The sequence below is a fragment of the Apteryx rowi genome, unplaced genomic scaffold (assembly GCF_003343035.1).
Source record: "Apteryx rowi isolate R43461 unplaced genomic scaffold, aptRow1 scaffold_715, whole genome shotgun sequence".
NCBI lineage: Eukaryota > Metazoa > Chordata > Aves > Apterygiformes > Apterygidae > Apteryx > Apteryx rowi.
Window position 1 is genome coordinate 114,519 of NW_020451000.1, and position 26,457 is coordinate 140,975.

At 48.4% G+C, this 26,457-nt stretch overlaps 1 protein-coding gene across 7 annotated transcripts in view; it reads right to left on the minus strand.

Annotated features, from left to right (window-relative positions):
• SLC12A8 (solute carrier family 12 member 8) overlaps positions 1-26,457 on the minus strand; it is a 71,114-nt gene that overhangs the window by 35,304 nt on the left and 9,353 nt on the right. For 5 of the 7 annotated variants that reach the window (XR_003256980.1, XM_026087414.1, XM_026087419.1 and 2 more), the window contains exons 2-6: positions 23,500-23,708; positions 22,363-22,584; positions 22,007-22,153; positions 18,493-18,684; positions 14,661-14,892 (exon numbers count right to left, since the gene is read on the minus strand). Coding sequence is in view for 6 of the 7 variants with exons in the window: in XM_026087414.1 (XP_025943199.1) it covers positions 14,661-14,892; positions 18,493-18,684; positions 22,007-22,153; positions 22,363-22,431 (640 nt within the window). In the remaining variant the exon portion in view is untranslated. Of the gene's footprint in view, positions 1-14,660; positions 14,893-18,492; positions 18,685-22,006; positions 22,154-22,362; positions 22,585-22,737; positions 22,960-23,111; positions 23,289-23,499; positions 23,709-26,457 lie in introns of those variants that run through there. The other 2 variants (XM_026087415.1, XM_026087416.1) reach the window with 2 other exon arrangements.

A 26,457-nucleotide genomic window follows, 5' to 3' on the forward strand; every position in this document is an offset into this window, starting at 1 on the left:
AGGACTGTGATTTGAAGACGCTGCCAGCACAAGCAGTGGTTACGTGGGGTCAGGCCATTATGCAACTGCACAGAGGATAACCATTCTGCCAAGTCTCATGCAACCTGGAGCTCATTACAGATTAGTCAGGTCTTGGCCAAATTCAATAAGCCTGYTCACAAGATTAAGGTTAAGTAAACCCTGGCACCGAGGTAGGCCTGACCATGGAGCTAAATAATAAAAAATGGAAAACCACCTTAAGAAACAGCTCCCTGAAGACTGCCACATATTGCACTCTGCTTGCAATTAGACATTTTAATTACAAAGGTGGATGCTGAAGGCATGAAGTGGTGAGGCTTTTTGTTTGACTCAATAAGTAAGCCCCCAGTGTTCCCACTTGGAAGGCCATAGAGAGGCACTTGCTGAGATTTGCTTTCAGTGGAACAGCTGGAAATGTTTGCCTTGCAGCACATTTCCCGGGTCTGACCCCAGCGTTTTCAGGATCCTGCATGACGTAAGATGTGGAGAGCCAAAGAGTAATTATATATCCTTGGCATAATTATCTCCTCTCTCTCCTTCCCCCTTCTTCTTCCATCTCTAAATCCTTCTGGTAAAAGCTGCAAAATTCAGTCATTCCACTCAGTTACCACTAAGAAGGCGCCTGTCCAAGTGCACAGCGCTCATGAAGCAAGATCTCGGCACAGACACTGGACGTACCCCTGGCACGGCCAGTGTGGAAGAAACAGAAACTATGCTCGCAGCTTAGCACGACAGCTGCAATCCTCACCTGAACACAGACCTTCACTGTAAGATAAAGCTTCACTCCTTCTTGCCAGCAACGTACTCATGTTTTTCCTCCAAACTCTTAGCTGAGGGCAATGTGCAAGCCCAGGATTTAGGAGATGTTAACCTCCCACGATCAAGCCAAGCCCTATCAGGTTGGGAACTATTTGTTGTGGTCTATTTGATGATTGTTGGATGGCCTAAACCAAATTAATTTCTATGGGAGCCTATATGTAAAAGTGCTCTAGAGCACGTAAAGACTGAACTTCTCTTTCCAAAACCCCTTGTAATACTAATTCTTCCACTGCTTGTGGAAGAAGTTTGTCCTTGGATGATCTGTTGGTCACCAGACGCGAACTCACTAAAATGCACTTACAACCTATAGCCAATAACACAAGCGAAACATCTTCGTTCACCAAGGGAAAGTGAAACAACATTTTGACACCAAACCACCGCTAACAATAGTTTTTTCAATATCTCTGAGTGCAATCTCAAATACACGGGATTAGCCTTACAAATAGAAACCGTGAATGTGAAGAGATAGATGCAAAGTCATGAATGTTGTCCAAATCCCATGGCACTTCTATCCTTGCTTTCCCCCACACTATGTAAATACTTAAATTTAATCTGTCTGAGGCAGTAAACAGCACAGGATCCTCTGTTGCAACCACTCTGAATGCTTCACCGAGACATGCTGTGCACCAACATAACTGCACTCTTGACAGCTATGATTTCCTCATTTATTCAATGACACCACACGTTGACATGTGCAACAGAGAAGAACACAGTCCCACCTAACCTCAATCACAGCTGAACAATACGATGCAGCACATCCAAGGAAGGTCATTTAAAATGGTGCACACCTCCAGCAGACTGTCATCATCAAAAAGGCATGAAGAGGGCATGGGGGTCATGAATAACACTTTAATTACCTTTTCCAGTAGAATCAAAAAATCAAAGCCATGCAATACCAAACCCCACCCCTTCACATCCCTCTGTGCACACACTTGACTTCCTCTGTTTGGACTTTTTAAACTACATTGACAATCAAATACCAAACTTTCTTCTTAGGCTGGGGCCCTTCTGCACCCATTACTTTGCAACTGCTTAGCTTGCTGCTTTCTAGCTCCTGAGGTTTTCCCACCTCACATGCATGCAGGAAGCACACAGAATGACAAGTTAGCAAAAACCATGTAATCTTTTTTCTCAGAAAAGTCAAACACTACCACTTACACCCCCGTAATGCTGCCAGCCTGGTACAGAAAAGTCAGAGAGGAAGATGTACAAGAGAAATGCAGAAAGGTTGGGAAGGAAAACAGCAAGAGGGAGGTAGAGCTGCAGACGGATAGAGGAGAATCTGGTGTTTCTTCCTGCAACTGATTCACTGTAGCAATTTAAAAGGCAGAGCTGAGCTGCCAGGTCCACAGAATAAATATAATCTTCGCCAAACCAGTACAAGATTCAAAAATGTTTTAATATTTTTCAGGACACCTCCTGCTTCACCCTTGGAAATACAAGATTTGGCTGACAGACTGGGAAGAAACAGAAGGGAAAGAGAAAAGCCACAGGGAGGCCAAGGTGGAGATGGATGGAATGGACTGAAAAGAGATTAAATCTCTGTATAATCCCATCTGCTGACAGGCACTGGTGGATTGATCTACCCAGGGGATCAAATTCACCAAATCCTGGTTGCCCTCTTCTGCAGCCCCTGTGCAACAGTCAGTGGGCTGCACATGCCCATGAAGCAGGGATGCCCATGGGTCGTGCCACAGTCGGACCTGCAGGGCTGACAGTGGGGACATCTGTCCTTCCCAGTCCTTCCCAGAGCACGCCAGAGCAGCGGCCACCAAAAGCCACCTCTTTGTCTCTCACCCCTCCCAAGCACAGCTCATCGCTCTGCCTGCCTCTTCTCTAACCTGCTGGGCCTTGCTCCTCCAAACCTTTGCAGTTCAGGCAGCCAGATCCCATGAGACCTCAAGCCAAACGCAACTTGATCCCTTGGTTTTCCAAATGCCAGCGGGCTTTGCCAAGCAAATACAACACATGGCCCAGCTCCCGCAGTGCAAACAGACAGAAGATGCAAACAGACAGACCGGGCAAAGCATGCACTGTTATTCCCAGGCTGCACAAGCTGGTTCCTGTCACCTGGTCCAGGGTCTCTGATTTATGCTGGATCTTTACACACCTGGTTGAGCCACCACTGCATAACGCTGCAGGCTCAAACTAGCTGAATCCGTGCACGTTTCATACAAGCCAGGAGCATGGACACACATAGCTGCATGCTGGACTTCTGGGCAGCAAGACAGCTCCCTAGTTGGAGATGGTGCGTGTTCAGCCCAGCCAAAGACAGAGAGGAGAAACACAAGACTCTTGATAGCTGTCCCCGCAGATTAGCCCTCCATATGTCACAAATGCAGTCATGCCTTCAGTTCAGCTCACAGACCGCAGGGCAACGTCCTACCTGCTGACAGCTCCCATAATGTCAGCATTCCTGCTTTGGGAGGCTTAAAATGGGAAAAAATAGAGGAATACCTGCAGATAAGTGATTATACAGTGAAAAAATTGCAGCTATTATGCAACTAAAATGATGGCATGTGGCCACACGGATACACTGGCAGATTAGTACAAAGAGACTGTAGAGCAACTGCTCAAATCACAACCGTATTTGAGAGAAATGGGAGAAACTGGGAGCTCGAGACCTCCCAGGATCTACCAGACACCTCCAGGACGGGGCTCACTGCTGACTCCAGCCAATGCCGCGGCACATGTGCTGCTAGGAGCCCTAAGCAGCTTCTTTCCTGAAAGGAAAAAAATGGGAAGAGGAGAAGAGAATAGGAGGGGACTAGATTTCCTCTGTAATTTCCTCCCTAAATTTCAGTTTAATACATTTACTATCAAAACCGTTTTCTTAGACCTGCTGGTCAGTGCTCCTATGAAAAATCGGTTCGCTGCTAGTGGGCACATAACAAAATCCCAGTTCAGAGCTACTGGATCCCAAGTCACAGACAACCCAAGCGCAGAAAGCAGCTCTCCTGCTGCTGCCTCACCACGCTTCAGCATGGTGTCAGCTGAAACATAAGAGCTCAGTGCCACATCTGGCAGCCCCCAGGGCCTTGCTGGCCAAGCCAAGAGGCATCTTCAGACCACAAGTGGCTCAAACATACCAAAATAAAACGGAGAAGCAGGAGGGAAGGGGGCGGAGGGGGGAACTGATTGCTATTTTTCCATTCGTAGTGCACAAGTAGAGCTCCTTCTGTGTGATCATTATTATTAATTWCTTAGAGCGCCAGGTCTCCAGTTTTATAAATTGGGACAAACAGTATAGTTAAGTTTCAAATTCAGCAGAGTTGCAAGCAGTAAAAAACAAAAAAGATTTTATTGAAAAAAAAGAAAAACTGGCAAGAGGGAGGGGAAGAACAATCGGGACGTTCTTAAAGAAAGAAGGAAAGGAGTTTCCTCGTCCAAGACCTTCTCTGCCCCCATAATAAGCACGGCAAACCCCAAATGAGAGATTATATAAAGTCTGTAATTGGTGGAGCGAAAGCCACAGCGAAAACAATCTCCAAAGCTCCAGGCCTGAGAAAAGGCGACTCGACTCCCTTATCTTTCGCTGGAAAAGAATGTGCTCCCTTAGATTAATGACGTGTTTACCCGAAAGGAAATCACCGCCCTTCTGCAGCGGCGAGTGTTTGTTCCTTCCAAGTCCCTGTTTTCCGACCCGGCGCTGCGCTCCCAAACCTCCCGTTTCAGGGCAACGCACAATGCGGCTTCCTGCCGGCCCCGGCGAGCCCGCCGCGACCCGCTCCCCCGCGGTGACCCGCTCCCCCGCCGCGACCCGCTCCCCCGCCGCGACCCGCCACTCGCTCGCGGCACCTGCCGCCGCGGACGAAAACGCAGCGCTCGGGTCGCGCCGCGCGGAGGCAGGGGGGCAGCGAGCGCGGCGGCCGCTGCCGGACGGTGAATCACCCCGCGCCAAGTACTGTCGTGTCGAGCAGACAAGTCCACAAGCGCTGAAACCCCTCGCACGAACGCGAGAGTCCAGGGCAGAAGCGCCGCGGGGCGGCCGGTTTGCGGCACCCTGCGGTGAAGGACCACTCGGGGACCATCGGTCCTTGCTACGCTTGACAAATCCAAGCATTCGCATCCTTCCCACCTGCCAAGCACTGTCTGGTGGGTCACTGGGCTCAGAGACCCCGAGGAGGGGGATACGGGTGCCTGGGGTGTCCGACCCCGGGGGCGAATCGCTCGGCGGAGCCACCAAACACCGCAGGTACCAGACCTGACCTTCTCGTGGCAAGGCCACCGCCTCCAAGAGGTACCACGGCGCTGGCGTCTCCGCTGCGAGGACGCCTGAAGCAGGCAGAGCTGCAGTAACGGGGTCTGGCCACGAGTTAAAAATAAAACAACAGACAGAATAAACTGCTCCGGTCAGGCTCCAGTGTCTGCATCGCGCTAACCAGGCGATCCGATTTTCTCAAAATTCCGCCGTCCCTCACAAATCGCCCAGGCAGCGAGCACAGATGCAGGCTTCCCACCCAGAGCTTTTGACAGTCTAGACGCACTTACCATGAGACCTGGCTGGAGGAGAGCAAATGCTGATTCCCCCCTATTTTCCCTCCCTCAAAGGGGGCAAAGGACTAACCCCAGCGGTTAACAGCAACTTCTGACCATTTCGACTCTGCCTTGGCTTCTTGAGGTGTGCTGGGATCCCAGAAGTGGAAAACCAACCCAAAAAACATATAATTTGATATATATATATTTATAATATATATATATTTATATTATATATATATAATAATATAATATAAAATTCATTGCTCATTGCATTGGTTTATTCATTGCAGTGAGTATGCTAAGTACCTGTCCCTTGCTTTACCCTTTTTCTAGGAAAATATTTTGCATAAATTGGATATTATTATTAATTACGGAGCGGTATTTCTTGGAAGCCATGCCCAGAGTCCCCTGCCATGGGAGGTTCTACAGAACTTCTCAGATGAAGAATCCCAGCTTTACGAAACCAGAATTTCAGCTGAGTCAAGGCACAACAATTGAAGGAAAATGAGTGGCATTTGAGCCACAGAGATCATGACGAATATCCTTTGGACCAGTCAGAGTGACCTCGTTTCTAACTACAAACTGCTCCGTGCATGGATTGGGACAAAGCCCAGCCCAGGCCAATTGAACCTCCATCTTTCAAAAGTCAGCAATTAATCAAAACGTAATATGATCAACCCTAGCTTGCCATAGTCTACAGTCTTCTGCCACACTCGTGGCTACAGTATCCCACACTTCCCAGTTATGGATATGTTATCCAGATGACAATGGTATTTAAAGTGACAGCTAGTCAATTCACTGATTTCTTTCATTCTGTGGCCAAAATAATGGTTTGATTTTATTTTTAGGTGATTTTCATTAGCCTTTACACAACACACACAACTACAGCTCTAACTTTTGATTCAGAAGTGAAAATCATACTGTTTCATTTTGAAAAGGTTGAACACGACATTTTCACCTCAACAGATTTGTTTGTTTGAAAATATTCATTTAATTCAGTCTAAATTGGAGAACACATTTAAACTACCAAAACTGCTTTTTTTCAACGAATATACTTCCCCCTCAAGTAGAAAAGAAAAACAAAAGGAACCATCACACCATCTTCCAGGCCAGTGAAAATACAATAATGCTACAATCTCTTATCTGCAACCAAAAAAGGCCAAAAATGGTTAATGCAAGACAGCAGAGAACATGATGAGCTGTAGATAAGAACCCATGTCCCATGCAAGTCTTCTCTTTAGGCAAGGACATGAAGACAAATTAGAAATGAAATGGCTGGAGAAAGAATCTAACATTTAGAAATTATCTTTGAAAGCTGAATTCCTTAATAAGGAAAGCTGATTCAGGAGATGGCTGAATTGTGACTGGAATTAAACACTGAGGCAGTGAAATAACAGGAGGTAAAATATCTCCATCATTTGAAAACAATTAAGTAGARGCACACACACACAAAAAAAATCAATGCAATTAAATAAAGCTGTCCAGTTTAAACACAGCAATGGGGAGAGATGCAGAGATTATGGCATGATATATATTTCCCTCAAGCTAGTTGGTCTTTTTAGGTTTCTAGCATTAAAAAAGTTGCTACTAAAATGGAGAGCCTATACAGGAGGTTTTATCAGGGGAACAAGAGGGGAAGGCACATGTTAAAGCAGTGTCTAACATGGGACAAAACTGACTGCTTTTGTCTTTAAACCTGCCCTGGTTATAAGCTATCACTAGTATTTCCACAAAGTGATTTGTTTTCCTCATAAGARCCATATCACTGGTGAGCCACAAAACATTTTACGGAGGCAGCACACGACTATCCCATTTTACAGATGGGGAAACTGAGGCAGGAGGGACAACACGGGCTGTCCACACGGTACAGCAAGAGGCAGGCCTCGCCGGGGCCGTGCCGAATCCGAGCCTCCTCCCCGTCCCCGCGGGCTCACGCCGGTGCGTGCAAACACGGATGCGCCTTCCACTTTTGAGCTGGATTTAGCAACAGATTGCAGTAGGCAGAACAGATTGCGTGAGCTATCACCTAAGCCACCACGGCATTTTAGGATTTGTTTTACAATTCATAGGAAGAAAATAAGCTTAGAGTCACCTCGCAGGGAAACAGTAAAAGAAAATAAATAAATAAAAGGTTAAACCAACCAAGTACAAAGCCGCTTCTTTTAGAAATCAGGAGCAATATTACCTGTCCTGCACTAACGGGCCAAGGCAGCTGTGTTTTACCACAGTGTTACTATCAAGATGTGAATCAACAGTCTAACTTCTACTGCAATTTATTCTGAAGAAGTTTAAATCCGCAACACCTGGAAGGTGCTCGCGGCAGGAGCCAGCACAGAGGACGGCAGCGATACCCAGCACCCGGCGGGAAAGATGCGCTCCCGCACCGGCAGGAGGGCTCTCCAGGGACGACGTCCTTCCACCAGCTGCCCTGGCTGAAACGCAAGAAGGCGACCAGGAATGAGGAGAGGCGCTCTCCGAGCATCAAATTCCCTCCCGAACTCCACGTGGCCACTCCGACAGCGTAAGCTAAAGAGGAGAAGACTGAGGGGAAGCATAATAAGTCTTCAAAAGCGAAAAGGTTTAACGCGGAGAGGACGGATATAAGCTGTGCCCCAAGTCCTCTAGAGATAGGACCAGAAGTAGCAGGTTTCGGTGGCAGGAAGGGAGGATTTCATTCGGGATGGCTGTGCCTGGAACAGGCTCCCCAGGGATGCAGCGGAGGCTCCGCTGCCGGAAATTTTTCAGACCAGATTAGACACACGCATCAGGAGGGACAACAGGGTGGGGATGGAGCAAGTGATCTCCTGAACTCCTTTGTAGCCCTCTTTCTAGCCAGACTGCCCTAGGAAATGAGACACGCAATCACACCTTGACAGTCAATTCCTCTTAACAGATTTTGAACTTTGGCCAGTTTGGGCCAAATTTGGGAGGAACCRCCAAAATATTAAGGTCCTACCCATTTTATGAAATCACTAGCTGTGTAGCAGAGCAAGACCCAAACTCACTTTCTTCTGTAGGGAAAGGCTTCAGTGTGAACTCCTCCGGCCTGGGAAGCAGCACCTTGCTCCTCACCCAGGACACCCGGCACGGCACAGTGCTTCGAGCATCCTCAGCACGGCCCAGCAGGTGCAGGGGAGAGCGACGGCCCAAGGGGACCTGCTCTGGTCCCCTTTTCCTTGCCCACTTTGTGGAAGACGCTGCAAGGGCTGAGGCTTGGCACAGAAATCCCTCAGTGCCAGCAGGCTAGGAGGGCATGGAGACACTCTCATAAACTGGCCCTGGCCCCGTTAAAAGCAACCAATAAAACAATAAGCAATAAAACAATAAGCAATAAAATGCGGTGCAGCAGCCGGCGGGCGAGACGGCAACTTCACACCGCCGCTGCTTAACGAAGTCCTGCCGCTGGGTGTCCACCGGGGGCGAGGAAGGAGGAAACCTACCTAGGAACAGGAGGGTCAGAGCGTAAATGAACCATGCAAAAAAAGTTATGAGTCAACCTCTTTTTTTTTTCCTTTCTTTCCTTTTTTCTTTTTCCTTTTTTTTTTTTAAACAAACTGCTTTAAATACCTACTTCAGAGAGACTGGAGAGACCGGTGTAGCTTTCCTGTCCGTATCCAAACACGGCCCCTAACAATGTTATCACTTTTCAAAACACATCTGTACCGCAGTCCCTAACCCAGACAATTGGCAGGTAACCAGTTAATAAATTTCTTCGCCAGACTGTTGAATAGGCTGGCCTCCGCTCAAAACTGATGTCACCTCCATTCAATGCGCTATAATTGGAAAAACCTGGGGAAACCAATCGCGTGCTTTTTAATAAATAAAGAGCGCATTAGCAGCCTCCTGCTTTTATTCACCACGGTGTCTACCTTGTTCAGTAGCAAAGTGGGATTTTCTGCCGCCGCGCGCTCGGTGCTTTCTGCTTGGAATTTGATGCCAATTTCCAGATGTGCTTCAAGCCAGGAAGTCGGCAATCAGGCTGGATAAAGCCGGTGGGATTAGCTGCAGATCATCTTCTGACACACACATCCTTCCTGTACCCTCTCTTATAAAACTGGGGCACACCCCTCCTGCCCAAAAATAAAATTAAAGAACCCAGGCCAAGTAAAAACCTCCGGTTATGCTGCAGTCATTTTTATATTAAATATATACGTGTGCAAATTTATTTAACAAATTTGATCCATCAAAGCCCTCGAGACCCCATGTTAAGGTTCTTTACAACACTGGAGCGGTTACACACATAAATCATTTTAACAGTGGTTGGTTGCCTCTCCGCTGAAGCAGCCCCGCGCGAAGCTCCCCTCCCCTCGCGCGGTTCGTCAGCAGCGGTACCAGCAAACGGGCGTGAGCTACCCCAGCCRGGGAAGCCCAAGGGAGAGAAATCCTTCAAACAATTCTCCCTAAGATGAACAAGCGAGGATAAACGGGTTTTCTAGGCTTTGCGAGAACAGCTTCGGAAAGCTAACACCAAAGCRAATGACATCAAGGATGTGGTTATAGGAAGAGTAATTCCAAACAGAAGTACTCGAATAGCAATGCCCTTAATGGCTGTAACGGACGGGATTCACGCCGTGATTACGCTAAAGGCCTCAGTGCGCTTTAAAGCCTCCTCACATCTCTGCAAAATGAATTATCCTGGTTTTCCAGCCGGGAGAAGAGGCTGCGAGCTCGCAAGGCAAGGGGATCGGACCCACCAGCAAGGCTACGCAACCTGCCCGCGGCGCGGGGCGACGCCGGCTGTGGGATCCGAACCCGCGGAGGTCCAGCTCGCTCCGTCAGACCTGCACCCTCCCACCGTTTCATCCCCTGCTGCGACCACATCGTTATTTTTTTCCAAGAACATTTCAGGCGTTTAAGAGGCCGCTGTTGGGCCGCTTTTGCTTATGTTGCGATTCCTTTCATCTCACAACCAAAACGAAGCACGGCCACGTTGCCACCAGCTCTCCCCCCAGATAACCCCACCCCACGCCTACTCCCACAGTCGCGCTGTTTTAACAGGGTACCTGGAAGCAACTGCCAAAACAGGAAAGCAGGCGCCTAATTGAAGGGAGTATTTGGGAGTCACCCTACACAAAAATTAGTAGAGATATGCTAGGAAAATAAAAGTGCGGGCATTAACAGCGGCCTTATCTTCTTTTTCCATGACTCTAATGCTCTGTACGCGAAGAGGCCAAAAAGCTTCACATACTGTTCTGAGGAGCTGATCACATATAGTATTCTCCCTTGGATGTTCACTGCTCCCCCAAAATAAATAAGGCTGACACTAAAATACGGACCTACAGAATCACAGTGCAAAGGCACGCAAGCCAAAAGAAAACCGCGTTATTATTTTGCCCGAAAACTATTACTCAGTAGCACGGCAAGCACTAGGTCTTCGTTACGTGTCAAGAAGTGGAGCACCATCTGATTTCCAGTCACAGATGGCGTATTTGGTAAAAACAACAAGCAGTGTCTAGAGAGAAGGATAATACGGATGTTTTCCCTTCTTCGTGATAGTGGCGCCTGCTTTACTGGAGCAGGAACAGGGGAGTCTCCACTGCTGCAGGTGAGACTGAATTTTAAGGTGACTGGCCGGAGATGCCTAAGAGGAGCCTGGGTTTTCGATCGCGCTGGGAAACCAACTCATTTAGGAGATCTCAGCCTGGGACGCGCGACCCATTACCAGTGGAAGCGCTAGCCAGATCCAAGAGAGGATTTAGGATGAATTCCAAAACTGCGGCATAGCCAGTGCCCACCTGGCAGGCAGCCAGACCCCAGCAGCACCTAAAACACATCCCTGCTGCACCCCAGAGCTCCGCGGGAGCCCGCAGGCCTGCTCTGCGCCGCCGGCGCTACGCGCACGGGAAGCTGCGCAGGGCTGCGGGATTCGCGCAGCCGCCTCCGCGCCGCGCTCGCCTGCGCGCGGGGCCAGAGCCGCCAAACGCAACTGCAGCCAACGCCATTGCCAAGAGCGGAAGCAGTGAGAGCCCTGGCCGTCAGCTTAGAGACGAGGGTCCTAGGCTGAGGCTACGCCAGCGCGCAGAACAGGGTCTTTCTTTAGCTCACTACCACTTCTTAAGTTTCCCCGTTCCTCCCTGACACCGAACCCCGCTGTCTTGGCAGCACCTGGTTGAGCAACCCCGAACCCCAAGCGTTCCTGCTCTGCAAACATCCCGTTCTTGCTCCGGCCGGGTGAGAAGCGCTCGGGCTGCAGTTCCCATCGCTCTTGCCAGGTGCGAGGCAGAGCTATTTCCCTGATTCATCTTGGCAAACGGATCAGGTGAGCTTCCCTCAACTCCAGCTCAGGACTGTGGAAGCCTGGTGGACTCTTGGAGGAGGAGTAAGCAGCAGCGAGAGGGAGAGAAAGGAAAAACGAACCAGGAAGTCCTGCTGAGAAGCCCCCTTTTGTGTAAATACAGTCCGACCTCAAGCTAAAAATAAAGGCAAACCACAGGAAGGGAGTGAGTGCTTGGACACTACCCGACTTTGTGTGTGTCTGGGTGTGAGTTTAGGGAATGGGGGAGAAGAGCAAGGGGACTCCACCCAATATAACCACACAAAGACATTAGTTTAAGACCTTCAAGATGGACAGGCATTCTTGTAGATTATTTAAATCCAAATAAATGCTCCTTGGCAGATATGCAGTTCTTTGGTATTTGCACAGCACTTGGAAACTATAAATGAAGGAAAACACTGCCACAGTAGCCATAAAAAAAGGAAGGAGGATTGCACTAGGCCCATTTTACAGGTTAGGAAACTGAGACCTGAGGTTAAAACTCCATAAACCTGTCATAAAACAAGCAAGCAGTCAAGGCAAGATGTTAACTGAGGTCTTTCCAACTCACAGTCATGGTCCACCCTCAAAAATTAGCCCTCTAGCGTCTCCCTCTGCTTGCTACCCTGTGTACCAGAGTCACCGGTGTAGCCAGATAACCCCACCCGAAACAACTGCAGACATGTGAGGACGGCAGAAGGCTGGTTGCACATGCTCTGGGAGGGAAAGGACACTGCCCAAGCCTGAAAGATCTCCTTGATGGTGCGGTATTTTGCCCAAGGCCAAAGATGATTAATTTTTCTGTTGAATGCCAGTGGCTCTCAGCCCCAAAGCAGCATGGTTTCAATTGCTTCTAATGCTGGATCCAGACGCACGGCATCCTGCTATTCTCATCAGCCGATAAAAGACTGAGTGACTGAACCGGGAGCATGTCCCATCTGCAGTGCGCCTGGTGCTGCCCCGCAGAAAAGACTTTCTGCTCACGAGCGCAATTGCCCTGTAGGCAAGCACCGTACAGAAAGCATGCGAAACGCAGGCAGGGCACGCTTCTCAAAGCCCAGCGCTCACCGTCGGTGCTGACACACCACGCAGAGGCCTTCTGGGGAAATGCACGACTTCGTGAGGCATCAAGCCTTCAGCCTGCACCGAATTAATTTCTCTCGCACAGAAGCTGCTTGCCAAAGCAGAGAAACCATGGCTCTTTACAACATGCCTTACAGCCACAGATCCAAGCGTACAGCCAGCGTCGCTCTAGGCGTGAGGGGCTTGGATCCTGCCGCAGCCGGCCTGGCGTTTTGCCATGCCCAGGAAACCCTCTTCTCTTTAACGAGCCACGGCTAAACGGCCGGATCTCTGATGTTCAACCATCTCATTTCCTTTCCTTTCTCTATTTTCTGTCAGAAGAAAATGACGCGGTGCTCAGCAGTAGAGGAAATCAAAGAATATTTTGACCTCAGCTTGGGCATGTTTCCTGCTGACTCTTGTATTCCTCTGATTCTCCCCTCCTGCTCCCATGTTCACTTTCCTCCCATCATCTCTCATCCTGAGCATTCATTTTCTCTCTACCAGCACAAAGGTCTCTAGGTCTACACTGAAGATCTCCTCTGAGCAACGCTGAAATGCAACCCCCCACCGTTTCCTTTGGAAAACAACTTCCTATGAAATGCAGCTGTTTGGAGCAGGTCGGTTGCTGTCTTTGCAAAACATGCCAACAACAGTTTTCACACTGAGCACAACCGTCCTCGTTTTGTTCTTGTTTGCGAGTGTCTGCTAAGAATTTCGGGTTTCATTTGGGGCATTTCTTATATGCTAAATATAAAACACAAACGCCTTTTTCCTGAGCAGCCTTTCCACACAACATGTGAAAGGCTCTCTCTGAGAGGTGAGGAGCTGCCGGTGCGTCTTCTACCCCCGATATCACTAATATGCCAGCACAAAATACGGCAGTGTGAAAATACAGCCATACCATCTGTGCTACAAATACTTATAACGTGACTCACCTCCCATCCCCTGATTCAGCAGCTGAATTTTAACTGTAATGCACAAATCAGAACTGAAGGTCTTTCCTTTGGAGTCACTTTATCAGTTTCTTGCAATCCCCTAAGGTGTTTCTGGGCACAGGGGAAACCAAGAAAAAGGTGACACCTTCTGTTTACTTAGCTAATTGCACTTTGTTACTACTGCAAGAGTCGCTGCGGCGTTCAGGAACTCCCTCCACTGCATCTTGCAATATGTTTCCCTGCCAAACCCTCTCCGGATGAGGATATGGTGAGGGGCAGAGGGAGGGGAAGGGGTCTCCAGGTGAACGTGGGGCTTCAGGTGGGAGCCCTGGGCCTCCCTCTGCTGAGCCCAGAAGACCGTGGCCAGCTCTGGCCTGACTGCCTGCCTGCCCCAGCTTGGAGCCACATCTGAAGGCTGAAATCAGACTGGGCTCCACAGAGATCACACTTGCTGGGGAAGGTTATTGGGGAGACCTGTATTTCAGAGACCTTGCTCTCTGAAATCCTAGCAATGCCCCACCAGGCTCCTTCTTTGACTCCCCAACATGCCTCTTCTCCTCGGGGAGCAAAACTCAATTTTGCTTCCTCGGCTGAGAAGCCTGGAGCCAACCCGAGTTGCACAGTTCACCGCACAGGCAGGGTTTAAGTGATGTTGTGGGCCTCTGGTAAGAAAATCTCCTTAATGCAGAGTTGTAATCCTCCATTTTCATGGGCACAACTCTTAACAGAGTTAACAGCAGAAAGCTACAAATAGCAACCACAAACACAGGCAGCTCTCTATTGTTAGAAGACCTTCAAATGCACTACAAGTATAATAAATACACACATTTAGAGCTAGATGATGAGGTTAAACACCAACATTGACAGGGTATCTTCAGTCATGCTCTGGAAATGCTCTTTGCAAAATTAGGGGATGTCTTTACAGACTCGGTACTTAAGTACAGAAGCCACATCTGGAAGTTTTGAACTCTACCCCTGTCTGGGTGTGTAATTTCACAAAGAGACACCCAGGGAGGAAACCCCAGGGGATTAATACCTGTTGAAGCCAGCTGCGCTGCATGTGCCAACATGAAAGACGCATTGAGTTTTACCTGGATCGAGGTGCGTGAAGGATCCAACGACAAAGTCCAGCGTAGAAACAGCCAGCAGGAAGAGCAGCAGGAGCTGGAGCCGGATGATCCACTTCACGCCTGCCAGGTTGATGCCAAGCAGGCCCAGCAGGACAGCCAGGGAAATTCCTCTCACTGCCCAGATATTGCTGAGCCCCACGACGTCGGCGATGGACTCAGCGAAGCCGGTGATGTACATGGCACCTGCAACGCACTGAAGGACACAGGGCTGTGAGCGAACCCGTGAACGGATGGGAACGGCTATTACAACAAAATCTTTACGTTTATCCTGGCCCACAGGGACTAAACCTTACTACTGTAATAAAGTACATTGTTTGGGCGATGTGGGGAAGCCAGCGTATGTATTGCCTGGGTAAACGGAGAAGGCTGGGCTCTAGGACCAGCAATCCAGCCGCTTTTCACTGGCTTTAAAATTTACCAGCAATTAGTGTTCCAAGACAAACCACATGGGCTTATCCAAGGAAGAAAAAGATGAGTCACCTTCTGTAAGCTTTCCCTTTCTTTTATTTCTCTGAAAGACGGGGTCCTAGTTAAACACCTGTCTGAAGAATGATAGTACGCTTCCCCCTTTATCGCCTCCCAGGGTTTATTTTTAACTCGGTATTTGGTTTGGATGCGAAGGTGGATGTTTCGCTGGCTCCCCATCTTGTTGCTGGAAGAGAGCCTGCCCTTTGGAGGAGCGCGCATTGTGCAACCCGCGCCCCCGGAGCTCCTGGGAGAGCTGTTTGTTTTCCTTGATGCGGAGCGCGACACGCGTTCTTCTCCGGATGGCTGCAAGCCTGCAGGAAAGGACTTCTAAAGCATGGAAAAGCTTGCGCCGCTTCAGGCTTCGAATCGCGCTGCAGGGAAGCAAYCCTGAACGCCAGGATATTTCTCCCCAGAGGTTCCCGTGTTTCAGCAACAACAGTTTTCAGCGCGCAGCTCGCTCCAGTAAACAAAGCTGGGGTAAGCAGCTGCACCGGCAGGCACCAGACCCCAGTGAGGGCAGGCAAGGCGCGGGGCCGGTGGCAGAAACGATCCACRAGCGACGCCGGAGCCTGGGGACGAGCCTCCGCGCCAGGCTGCAAACATGCAGCCGCAGGGCTGCGCGCTGCAGTTCCCACTCCCCCTCTAGCGGCTAGACGAGCCGTCTCCCTCGGGCAAGCAAGCGCCTTCAGCGGTCGGAGCCACTTCCAGCACCTCCGAACCAGCCCGGCTGGTCTTCTCGCTTACGCAATACCCGCAGCCATTTCTCAGCGAGATGCCGCGGCAGATACAAGCCGCACCGCAAAGCCGGAACCAGGTCGGTCACAGCCAGTTTTACACTCGTAGTCGTGGACTGCTGTTTTCCGCTGCAGCACAACCGGAAATCGTTTGAGAACCCAGCTATCCCCATCCATAGACCGGGGGTCCCTAAGTGAGAAGGGGACTTACTCTTGTTCACTTGTCTTTAGCATAGCCTACACCATCGCTGGCTGAACGCAGGCTGCAACAGCACGTGCTTTGCTCTGAAAAGAGACCCTTTCTTAAGCTAGCTGTGGGTGAGCCCCAGAGCCAGCACAGCACCGCTGTGGGACACTCACCAAAACTGCACTTGCGACTTTAAGGGAAAAAAAAAAAGAACAGAATCTTACTCTAATAAACAGACTAAAACAAAACACAGGTTTTGCATCTCACATGAAAAAAGCCCTGCAGAGAGAAAGCAGCATCATGTAACTCCCAACTCTTTGTACCTGACTAACACCATCTTTTGAAGGAGTTAAATAAGATTGCTTTACTTTCACGACAAGGTCTGAAACGTGTCACTTCTCCTTGTTAGAAGGACACTCTGAAGGGAGCAGAGAGAGGGAGAGAGTCTCTGATAGTCTCAGCACCACAGATGTCCTTGAAGGCTTTCCTTTGATAAACCACGTGCTTAGCCAGAACGAAGGAGCCGGGCGCCTACAAAGGCGCTGCCACGCTTCACGCAGCAACGGCGATCACCTCACAGAGGCACTGYGGAAAGGGCTTCTTCTTAATATTTTGAACTACTTTTCTTGAAATTAGAACCGAATTTCTGGGCTGAATATTTGTAGAAATTGGCCTCTTAAGAGCCTGTGTAAGCCACAGACTTTGCTGGGTGAAGAACATAATTGATTTTCACCACCCAGATAAGCGCTGCCTCTATCTGTGCTTTTAGAACAAAGTGATTTTAGGGCTGGAGCCTGGAAAATCTTTCCTTGCACAGATAGTTCTTACTGTGAACCACGCTGAAAAGGAGACTGCAGAGAAGAGCGCCAAACTCCAGGCTTCCGCTTAGAGCCGTGGTGACCAAACGCATGTTGTTGGCCCTGGTGGGGTTCAGTATTTCTACATGTGGTGGATCTGTTTAGGGCAATCTGATCAGGCCTCTCCTCTGCAGCATCACATGGGGGAAGCAAAACCAGCCAGAAATACCTGCACAGAGAAACTAACGGGGTTTTTCAGCATGGCTTGGCCACGTGAGTGCCAGCCTGTCCTTCCGTTAGCATCCAGGCAGTGAGCAATCTCTCATCACACAAGGCTTCAGCAACTACAGGGCTATTTATTCCCTTCTTTCCGCAGTCAGAGCAGGGTTTCACCCATTTCTGGCTGGACTCATCTGGCTACTGGCTAAGTGCTCTGTATCCAGCTTGTAGCCAGAGAGCAGCTTATAGCTGGTACAAAGCACATGGGGCAGAAAAAGTCTTCTGAGCACAGCCAGAGAAGGGAAATGCATCAGTTTTTGGGAGCAAGCAAAGCATTTCTAAGCGAGCTGKCAATTTCCTACCCCACAGCCCCCCAAACTACACTGAATTCCTAGGTAAGTGCTTGGGCTGCCGGAGCCCAGCTTTTATGACCCTCAGGACAGGCTGCAACCTGATTGCTTTCCCAGACAGGGTCCGACCGGAGAGCTAGAGTGGAAAATATTACAGGAAGGATTCTCATGTGTGGCCCTTCTCCATATCTTGGCTTGTAACTGCATTCAATTTGTATTTTATAGACACTTGCTTTTAATCTGGAGAGAAAGGAGAAGAGGGGATTATTTTTGGTTTGTGTGTTCTTAAGGATTTTCAGAGATTGCTGCAAGCCAGCCATCTAAAAACAAACCTCAATAAAAATTCTTCCCCGCTCACTGCATTTTATACTGTTCATAATATCTTTATGGGGGGAGGGGGCTTAAGCCACTGCAGATTTAAGAGATTACTTTCCATTCTTCGTGTTTACTACAYGCGCATTTCAGCGCTTCCCCACCACAGCTGCTCGGGGCCTTTCAGAAAACACAGAGCTGCACTCCGATCGCGAGGAGTCAATTAGCCGCGGCCCTTATCTCCACCCAGCTCTCCTCTTCCGTACCAGCTCCACTTCTGCCCACTTTAGCTCCTAAGGAGAAGCAGCGGAGGAGCGTCTGGCCCAAGCACTTCCCCACCTCTCTAAGGGCAGGGCGAGCGTGGCAGCACCGATGCATTAGCCCGCAGCTGCTCTGYGTATCTGCTTATGGTTGTCACACCGGCCTTCCCCTCTTCCGYGTCATTTCTCTTGCCGGCAGGGGTAATTTGGGATCAGAAAGCACTGCCTGCACAGTTGGCTTGTTCAGGCACCCAGTTCCGCCACCCTTTTGGCCCCTGCAATGTGGCAYATTGCCACGCGCAGGCCTGCTCCTCCGGGGAGGCACCAAGCTGTCGGCGCCCTGGTGCTCTCCCACGCTATCCATCACGCTGGAGCATTATTTCCTGGAGCAGGAGAGCACAAGGCTAACATGCGCACTGCACTGTTTCTTAACATTTAAATGASTTTTCTTCTTTTTCTTTTTTACCTGGCCAAAAATATAAAGGAGGCCAATGGTCCCCCCTACTTGACCTCCCAGGACAGTAGAAATCATGGAGTAGACTCCTCCRCTTCCGATGCTGCACCTCTCACAGACCCCAATTCCAGATAAGACTGTTACCAGGGCAACCAAGACGACAAAGGACACCAGAAACATGCCCATTAAAATTCCGGTGTTTCCCTGTAATGGAAAAAACAAAAAAAGATCAACTCACGCAAGGAAGATTACTCAGGACAAAAGAAAAAAACTACTTTAGTTAMTAGTGATCAATGAATCTGGAGTCATTACAGAGGAAAAGGAAAAAAAAMCCCACACATGTGCGTGCACACACAYGCAAACACACCCCCTACTTTGTATAATTAACATAACTGATTGTCAAATTTACATTTCCGATTAACCTGTCTGAGGAAGACCTGCCTTGTTCTGTGGCTGGACAGGTCTTTACACGATAGGGTTCTTTGTCACTGGGTTCCTGCATGAACCGCTATTTTTGTCCTCTGGTTTAAAAAAGAAAAAATACATCAAACTGAATGATTCAGCTGCTACAGGGAGGGGATCACCCCCTATTTGCCTGTTAGAGTTAGAATGAAACACAAAAAAATTTTCAAAATAAAAAGTAGTTCCAAAATTGAACATTTGGGGKTTGTGACAGCTGATTTTTTTTTAATAGCATTAAACCAGCATTTCAATTTTTCAGAACATTTACCTTTAAAAGATCTAACCCTCCAAAACAATGCGATAACAAAGAACAAAACCCAAAAGGAARCACTGCGTGGAAGATAAATAACACRCTCATAAACCATTGCACGCTGGGCGTTATCTGCACACAATATGCAAAGTAGCAGGTGGCTCTGGTTCTCAATTTACTCTTACGTAGTTTTCTTCAGAGGATTTAGCCCTGCTGGAAAAACTTCCTGATGTGGAGCAGAGGAAGCGCCAGAGGAGGGTGTGCGGTACCCAAGGACGCTCACCGCAAGGTGAAGGGCAGAGGGCTCTGAGCAAAACCGGGTGCAGGTCCCTGTTTGCACCTGTGAGGGCCAGCATCACCTACATCTTTTGGGGTTCAGTTTGCCATTTAGTCAGGTTTTCTAACTTCAGTGGAATTGTTCCTTCCAAAAATCAAAGAGGAGGCTGATTAGTACCTCCAGAAGCAATCAAGCACTTCTCCTGTTTCCASCACCTTCCCATCCTCTCTCACGTGGCTGCAATTTATTTTTACTTTCTTCGTGCTCCAGCCCATCTTCTCCTGCTGACAGGAGAGTCCAGTGCAGAGCGATTCCAACGATATTATCAGAAATCTCCTCCAGTGCCCAGTGCACCATTAACGCCTGGCTTCCCTTCCTCTGCCTTTACTCATGTTACAGGCCACGTCCACATCGCTTGCTCCTAACCTTGCTCCTTCTCCTCCCGCTCCAGTAGTGCTCACTTCTGAGGTCAGGCTAGCCTTGATACAGGTTTGGTTTTTATCAGCAGTAAAAGGCTGCTTCTCCAGCTTTGGGGCTGGTTGAAGTCCCAGATATATATTTTTTTCTCCTTTTTGTGAAACAACAGAAACATATCCAGGATGTTGCTATCATCATAAAATCCTATTTTGGTTCAGTATCCCGCTGTCTCCGAYGGGGGCTTTATCTGGTCAGCAGGGAACAGAGCCAAGGTTTGTTATGAACACAGCTGCTGGCTGGGTCAACACCACCCAGGCCACTAGAACCTGACACTCCTTTTCAAYGGGACAATCGCTCTTTTTCTTCAGTTGCTTACCCTTAGGTTAAAAGAGTTAATAAACATGACACGCTTCAGTGAGAAAGGGGGAAAAAAAAGAAAAAAAAGAAAAGAAAGAAAAGCTTTCACATGCTCACGTAGCCTTGGGCTTTTCCATACACTGTCMGAAGTACTGGGCTACTGCCATAACCAGTTAACAGGCAATCCAATGGTTTCCACAGAAGAAAGGGTTAACGGCAAAACCAGAAGAACTCGAACTCATTTTTGCAGATCACCGGAGGGAGGAAGGCTGAGCTCACAACAACAATAGCGCGCAGAGAAAGTGGGAGGAAAAAGCCCAGATTAAATACTGATGCTTATTTATGCATGTGTGCTGGAAGGTGTTACAATCGAGTGCGAGTGGTTAGCGTAGCATTAAAATAGTTGCTTAATATTCCTGTAAGATCAGTGTCCCCTGGGACTGCAAGCTTAACCAAGCCCTGCCCTGGAAATCAACAGCAAAAGCCCAGCTCTGCAACTGGATCAACACAGGACAGTCCTCTGCCACGTGAACTCTCTGCCAACCTCGACATCTCCTCCCTTCCCTTTTACGCTAGCTTCCAGCTGTTTCATTTTTTCTTTTATTTACTTACTTAATTTTTATTTGTGTTCGCTCCAGCAGTAACTTTCAAAGGAGACATGGAAGAAAAAGGACCAAGAGGAAAAGGCAGCTAGGAAAATCACTCTGGCTCCTTCACCAAAACAGACGGCAGCTCCCCTCAGAAGTCACAAGCCAAGTTTCCACTAGCAAAGGCAAAGCGAGCGCAGTACAAGGCAAGGTGGCACTCAGCACGCTGATCTGTATTCCCTGGGGAATTGGGCTGGACGCAGTGCTCCAGTGCTCCAGTTTGCATCCTGCTGCAAACTCGGGAGCAGCCCCATTTCATCTCTGGTGTGCCATGGATTCGCTCTTCTCTGAGGAGCTTTCTTCAGTGTGGGTCCAAATATTCCCTCTAATTTCCTTGCCTTCAGTGAAYTGATTTCCAATATACAGTGCAAATTTCTTCCCAAAGGACCAGGAAGATGTCTCCTGTGCTTGCGACACAAACTTGCACTTGTGACATGAACTCTGCCTGAAGCTCAAATTCCACCATTCCCTGAAGAAGCTGTCCTTTTCCTAAGGGGAATTTTYAAGGGACCGTACAAGGTATTGCATCAGGAAGAGTCCTATGTTGTACTGCAATATAGCAGAGACACTTTTCCAGGCTCTGACCCTCGGCGAGATACTATCCTGGACCCACAGGTGGAAGTCCTTTTGGTAGCAAGGGCAATTTCATGACTGAGGGCTCTCCATTCAAGACAGCAGGGACTCCAGTTCAAACTGACACATTTGAAACAGGTCAACTTCAGTGGTGTTTGGAAGACAGTAGAGTAGATGTAACTATAGCAAAACATTTTACCTGAAAAGCAGTATTTTGAACAGTACAACCCAAGGGTGTCCCTATTTATTTGCTAGGTTGGTTGGTTTTGGTTTGGGGCCTTTTTTTTTTTTTTTGTGTCTTTTTGCGGGCTAAATTAGGAAAGCAGTTACAAGACCACTTTAGCCTTCCATTTTAGTGCAACGCAGTGTCAGCATTCTGAAATACTAAGAAGAAATACAAGAGGATTTAACCAAGTCACCTCCTAGAATGAAAAGTGCAGAGTTGAAAACGCTTAGGTGGGGATGGAGAGGAGAGATAAGGAGGCGAAGAGGAAATAACCTACCGCCTAATTCACATGTTCGACCGAATCAGCACTCACTCACCACAAGCCATCCAGTCCTCAGAAAAAGAACCACTCCAAAAATGTTGATCATGCAGGACGTGAAGACACCATCCCACGTCCCAAAAAGCACTGGCTCCCACACAAACAACTGGATCTTCCACCAAGGCTTCGTCTGTGTTTGAGGCACCTAGAGGAAAGCAAAGCCCTCGGTTTTACCTCTCTTGTTTCCTAGGCAGGCTGCAGAAGTGGTGCCCACAATTACTGCAACAGGGATGGTCGGCTAATGGTTTTGCTACCTCAGTCCTGCTCACCTGCCACAGAGGTGAACAGGAGGGACTCCAGAGACAACCAGGGGTGGAAACGTGGGCTGTGGGAGGAACCAGCTCCCCAACGTACCTGCTGTGCTTCTTCATGGAATAGATCTTGCACATATCCCTCACTCCTCGTACTGTTCGGGCTGAACATCGTGTCCTTCGCACTGCCTCTGCCAGTCCAATGCACAACCACAGCGTTAACAACAGGTCGAGGCTGGTCAGAGCAGAAGGTCAGCTATTTTCCTCCGTCAAATTCCTGCGGTGCTGGATTCTCCGTTGTAGAGAATTCATGGTTTTATTGCACCTACCGTGAAAGAAGAAAGGACAGAAGGCATTGCTGTTGCTTTCTTAGTCTGCAAGGCGCAAGGCTGTTATCTGCACAGGGGCCGAGCTAGCCAACAGTGGCTAGGAGCAGACACACAACCGCATGGTATAGGAACAGAGTAATCAGCAATACCCCTTTAGCACCCTCTCAGAGGCTGCCTGAGGCAGGGACTGTATCATCAGCCCTACGTTTAGCGGTTCTAGATGTGCTTTTCTGCATCTGTTCATACTCCTGGCACCCCCAGCATCCTGCAGCACAGCTCCAGAGCTTCATTATATGCTGTCTGGAAAAAGTATTTCCTTTCACTGGTTTTAAATCTGGTGCCCAGTAATTTCATTGCATGCTGTCAGGCTCCTGTGACATGAGAAATACAGAGTATTTACTTCCTCTTCACCTTCTCAGAACCACTCATCATTTCACAGCCCTGATCATATCCCCCTCAGTCGCATCTCAGAGTCCTATTTAATCTCCCCCCTGACAAGCATSCTTGTCACCCCTCTCTGTACCTCTTCTGCACGATACAGAGATGGAGTTGGAGCAGTTCAAGGTGTTCACCACAGATTTACGCACTGGATTTCTGACACTCTCTTCTTCACCTTTCTCACTGCCACTGAGCACCAAGCAGCTGTTTGCAGCGAACCAGCCACGTCCTCTGCAGTGACGTACAGACGTCCTTCCTCGTGGTCATACCCACGCTTGGAGGACAGGCACGGTACGTTTTCCTGTCTGCAGTGTCCTGACTTCAAATTTGTACCTGCCACAGGGCAGACTCCAGCAGTGGGTAAGGCTTAATTAAACACCATGCCTGTTCCAAAAGAGTAGTGCCTGGCCTTATTTCAAGGATAACTTGAAACATCCTTACAGAAGGGAAATCTAGCACAAGCATTTCTCTACCTCGATAGTGCTAGTTCCTCTCCTTGCTGGGCTTCTTTCTTGTAYGAAGTTCTCCCTCTGACTGTGGGGAGTTGCTTTGATGCATCTCCTTCCAGCTGGCAGCGAGTCTAACTTTCCCCAAATGATCTTGTGATGGCCATCAAACAGTTGCCCAGGCCAAACAGCAAACAGAGCCCTTCTGGCTGTATCTCAACACAGCTGCACCGTACCTAGAAAATCAAAAGGGCTGCAGCCAGAGATAAGCAGGAGCAGGACAATAAGACAATGCACTCGGAGAGAGCAATTTATCTGGTTCTTTGGCTCTCCTAGGGTTTGTTTAGCGTCTTGGCTGGTTGAGCTCATGTGCTTACAAGAAGAACCAGTTACGATCGCACAATTCTTGAATTGTATTGCATTGTATTTGCGACTGGAGTCCTCATCTGAGACCAGAGACCCAACTTACAATAAGCATAGCGTGGGAATCTCCGACTCCTCAAGCTTACGAGCTAAAGAGACAACATAGACAAGGAAATGTGGTTTTCCTGCTTCACAGGGGCAGAGATAAAAAAAAGAAACAGAGTGAAAACTACCTAGAGTCACCCAGGTTTTCTGCATCAGGGTCTAAATCTCCAATTCCCCAATTAGCACTTCTACCACCAGGCCTCTGTTATTCTACTTTTACTTTAAAATATAAAATAGTAAATAATCAACGCTACCACCACTCCACCACGGTGTTTCAGCAGTAGAAAGTTTCCTGCTGAATCCGGTACAATGGACAGCACAGGAGGTTTTCTTTGCCCTGTACACGTGGCCTGTTAAGCAGCACCAAAGCCGATAAGAGTTCATTGATTCCCTGCTGCTTGCTCCCCTCTTTTTGAAGCAAATAATCCTTTACAATATCACAAATGGCTGCTGTTATGGGGAGATTGGGGCTTCAAGCAGCGCAAAAGCAGCAGGAGCAGATGAACTCTTAAGAAACAAAGCTAATGTTTTTATGCAAATAGCCATAGTAATAAAAAAGGAAGAGAAGAAAACACACAACATGAAACAAGATTACAACTGAATAGAAATATTCCCCTAAGATTCCCCAATGTAGTTCTTCCTAGCAAGAGATTTTACTCACTAAAATGATTCACTGTGGTCATGCAAACTCATGTTTTCACAGCAGCTCCAGCTGGATGTAAAAAGAAAAGCCAGGCTGCAGCCCTGCAGTCCCTCTCTCCTCTAAAACACACCAGTCCGGAGCCCGGAGCTAGCTGGCTCTATGCTCTGCAGCAAATGGGGATGGCCAGAAGTCGTTCACTCAGCATGTCCCATGTGCAACAGCACAGGGAAGTCTGATGCGCCGGTATGATGAATCTGAAATTTCCAAAACACAGAGAGAAGGGCTCCATTCATGGATTTCAGGCCCGGAGCTGATCTCGTAGGAAATGTTACCCTCCTAGCTTTTTAAAAACCCCGCTTCCTGCAATTTCCTTCCTTTTCCTCGGTATTAAAGCCCTTCTCCCCTCTCCTATGCTGCTCCCTCCTCYGTAGCCCTCCTGCCTGCGTGGCACAGAGCTCCTGTTGCTTCTTCTGCTTAACACGCTCCCACTCATGTTGGTATAAGAACTTCCACAATTCTTTACATAAATCACAAATACATGTGTCCATTTAGCGCCACAAAGCCATTGAAGCAAACATTTCACAGAGGACGCGGCACAAAACACGGAAACAGAAGCTAAACAAACATTCCAGGACAAACTTTGTACTTGAACAGCTCTGACAAAGCCACAGTAATTATTCATAGTATGCAAATATGTGCACATATTTTTGCAAGATCAGAGTCTAAACTTGGAAACTCTTTGGGGCAGGAGCCTCTCTCTCATTATAYGTAGCACACTAATAGCACAGCGTGGTTTCTAAGTTACTGCAAAACATATAAATATTTTGTGGTGGTATTATCATTCATCTAGGTCACTCACTGAGCGGAAGCTTTTTGTGCTATACAGAMTAGTCTGCCAAAAAAAATAAACAGTAATTATTTTCCTTTAATATAAAAGAGGATCTAATTCAAAACTTAATTGATATTACTTTTCCTAAAGTTTCTGCCAAAGACTCTTGTTTAATTTATAGACTAGCTAGTATGGTTTTTTTTTTACTCTTTCCATAGCATTTAGTGTTAGGAAGCGCATAAGAACACCTCCTACACCTCCTTGCAGTTTTAGAAAAACTGTTACAAAGGTTCACTTCCTTTTACTGAGAGACTTATATACTTAATTACAAAAGTTTATTCCTACAGATGAAATATCTGTGGCCTTTGCATCTTTTCAAGGGAATAATATTTTATTAATAGTCACATTAAAGATATTTCTGAGCCGAACGGCACCGCTCAGAGCCATTGAGCAGATGGCTGATTTAAAGACGAGGGGTTAACGCCTTTCCAAACACAACCGCGTGTGGTCCCCTGACCTCCGAAGGCCTCCGTTCCTGTCGGAGCAGGAACTTCCAAGCCTTGCTCCGTCCAGGGACCCAGAAGCCAGCAGCGCTTTATTTTTAATAAATCCCCTAAACCCCTCCCCTGGTCAGCTGCTTAAAAACACCTAATTCAGGGGGCCCTGAGGAAGGTAGGAATTAAAGGAAAACAGAGCAGCCGCCAGCGCGAGGAATGTTAATGCCGCGCGCAGGTGCGCTTGACCCTGTTCGAGCCCGCCGTGTCGTGCCTTTCTAGTGAGAGTCAGGGCAACTACTCTTTCTAAAAACAAACAAAAAACAACAACAACAACAAAAAAAAACCCAAGAGGGGAAGCGGACGCACCGCAAGCAACCCCGCCGCGCCGAGGCCAAGCGCGCCCCGCGCAGCGCTGCCCCGCGCCTTCCCCGGCCGCCGCCGGCACCTCCCGGGCGGCTCCTTTCTTTTTCTTTCTTTCTTTTTTTTTTTCTTTTTCCTCCCCATTTCTTGCCGCCCCCCCGAGTGAGCTGCCGCAGGGCGCAGCGGGG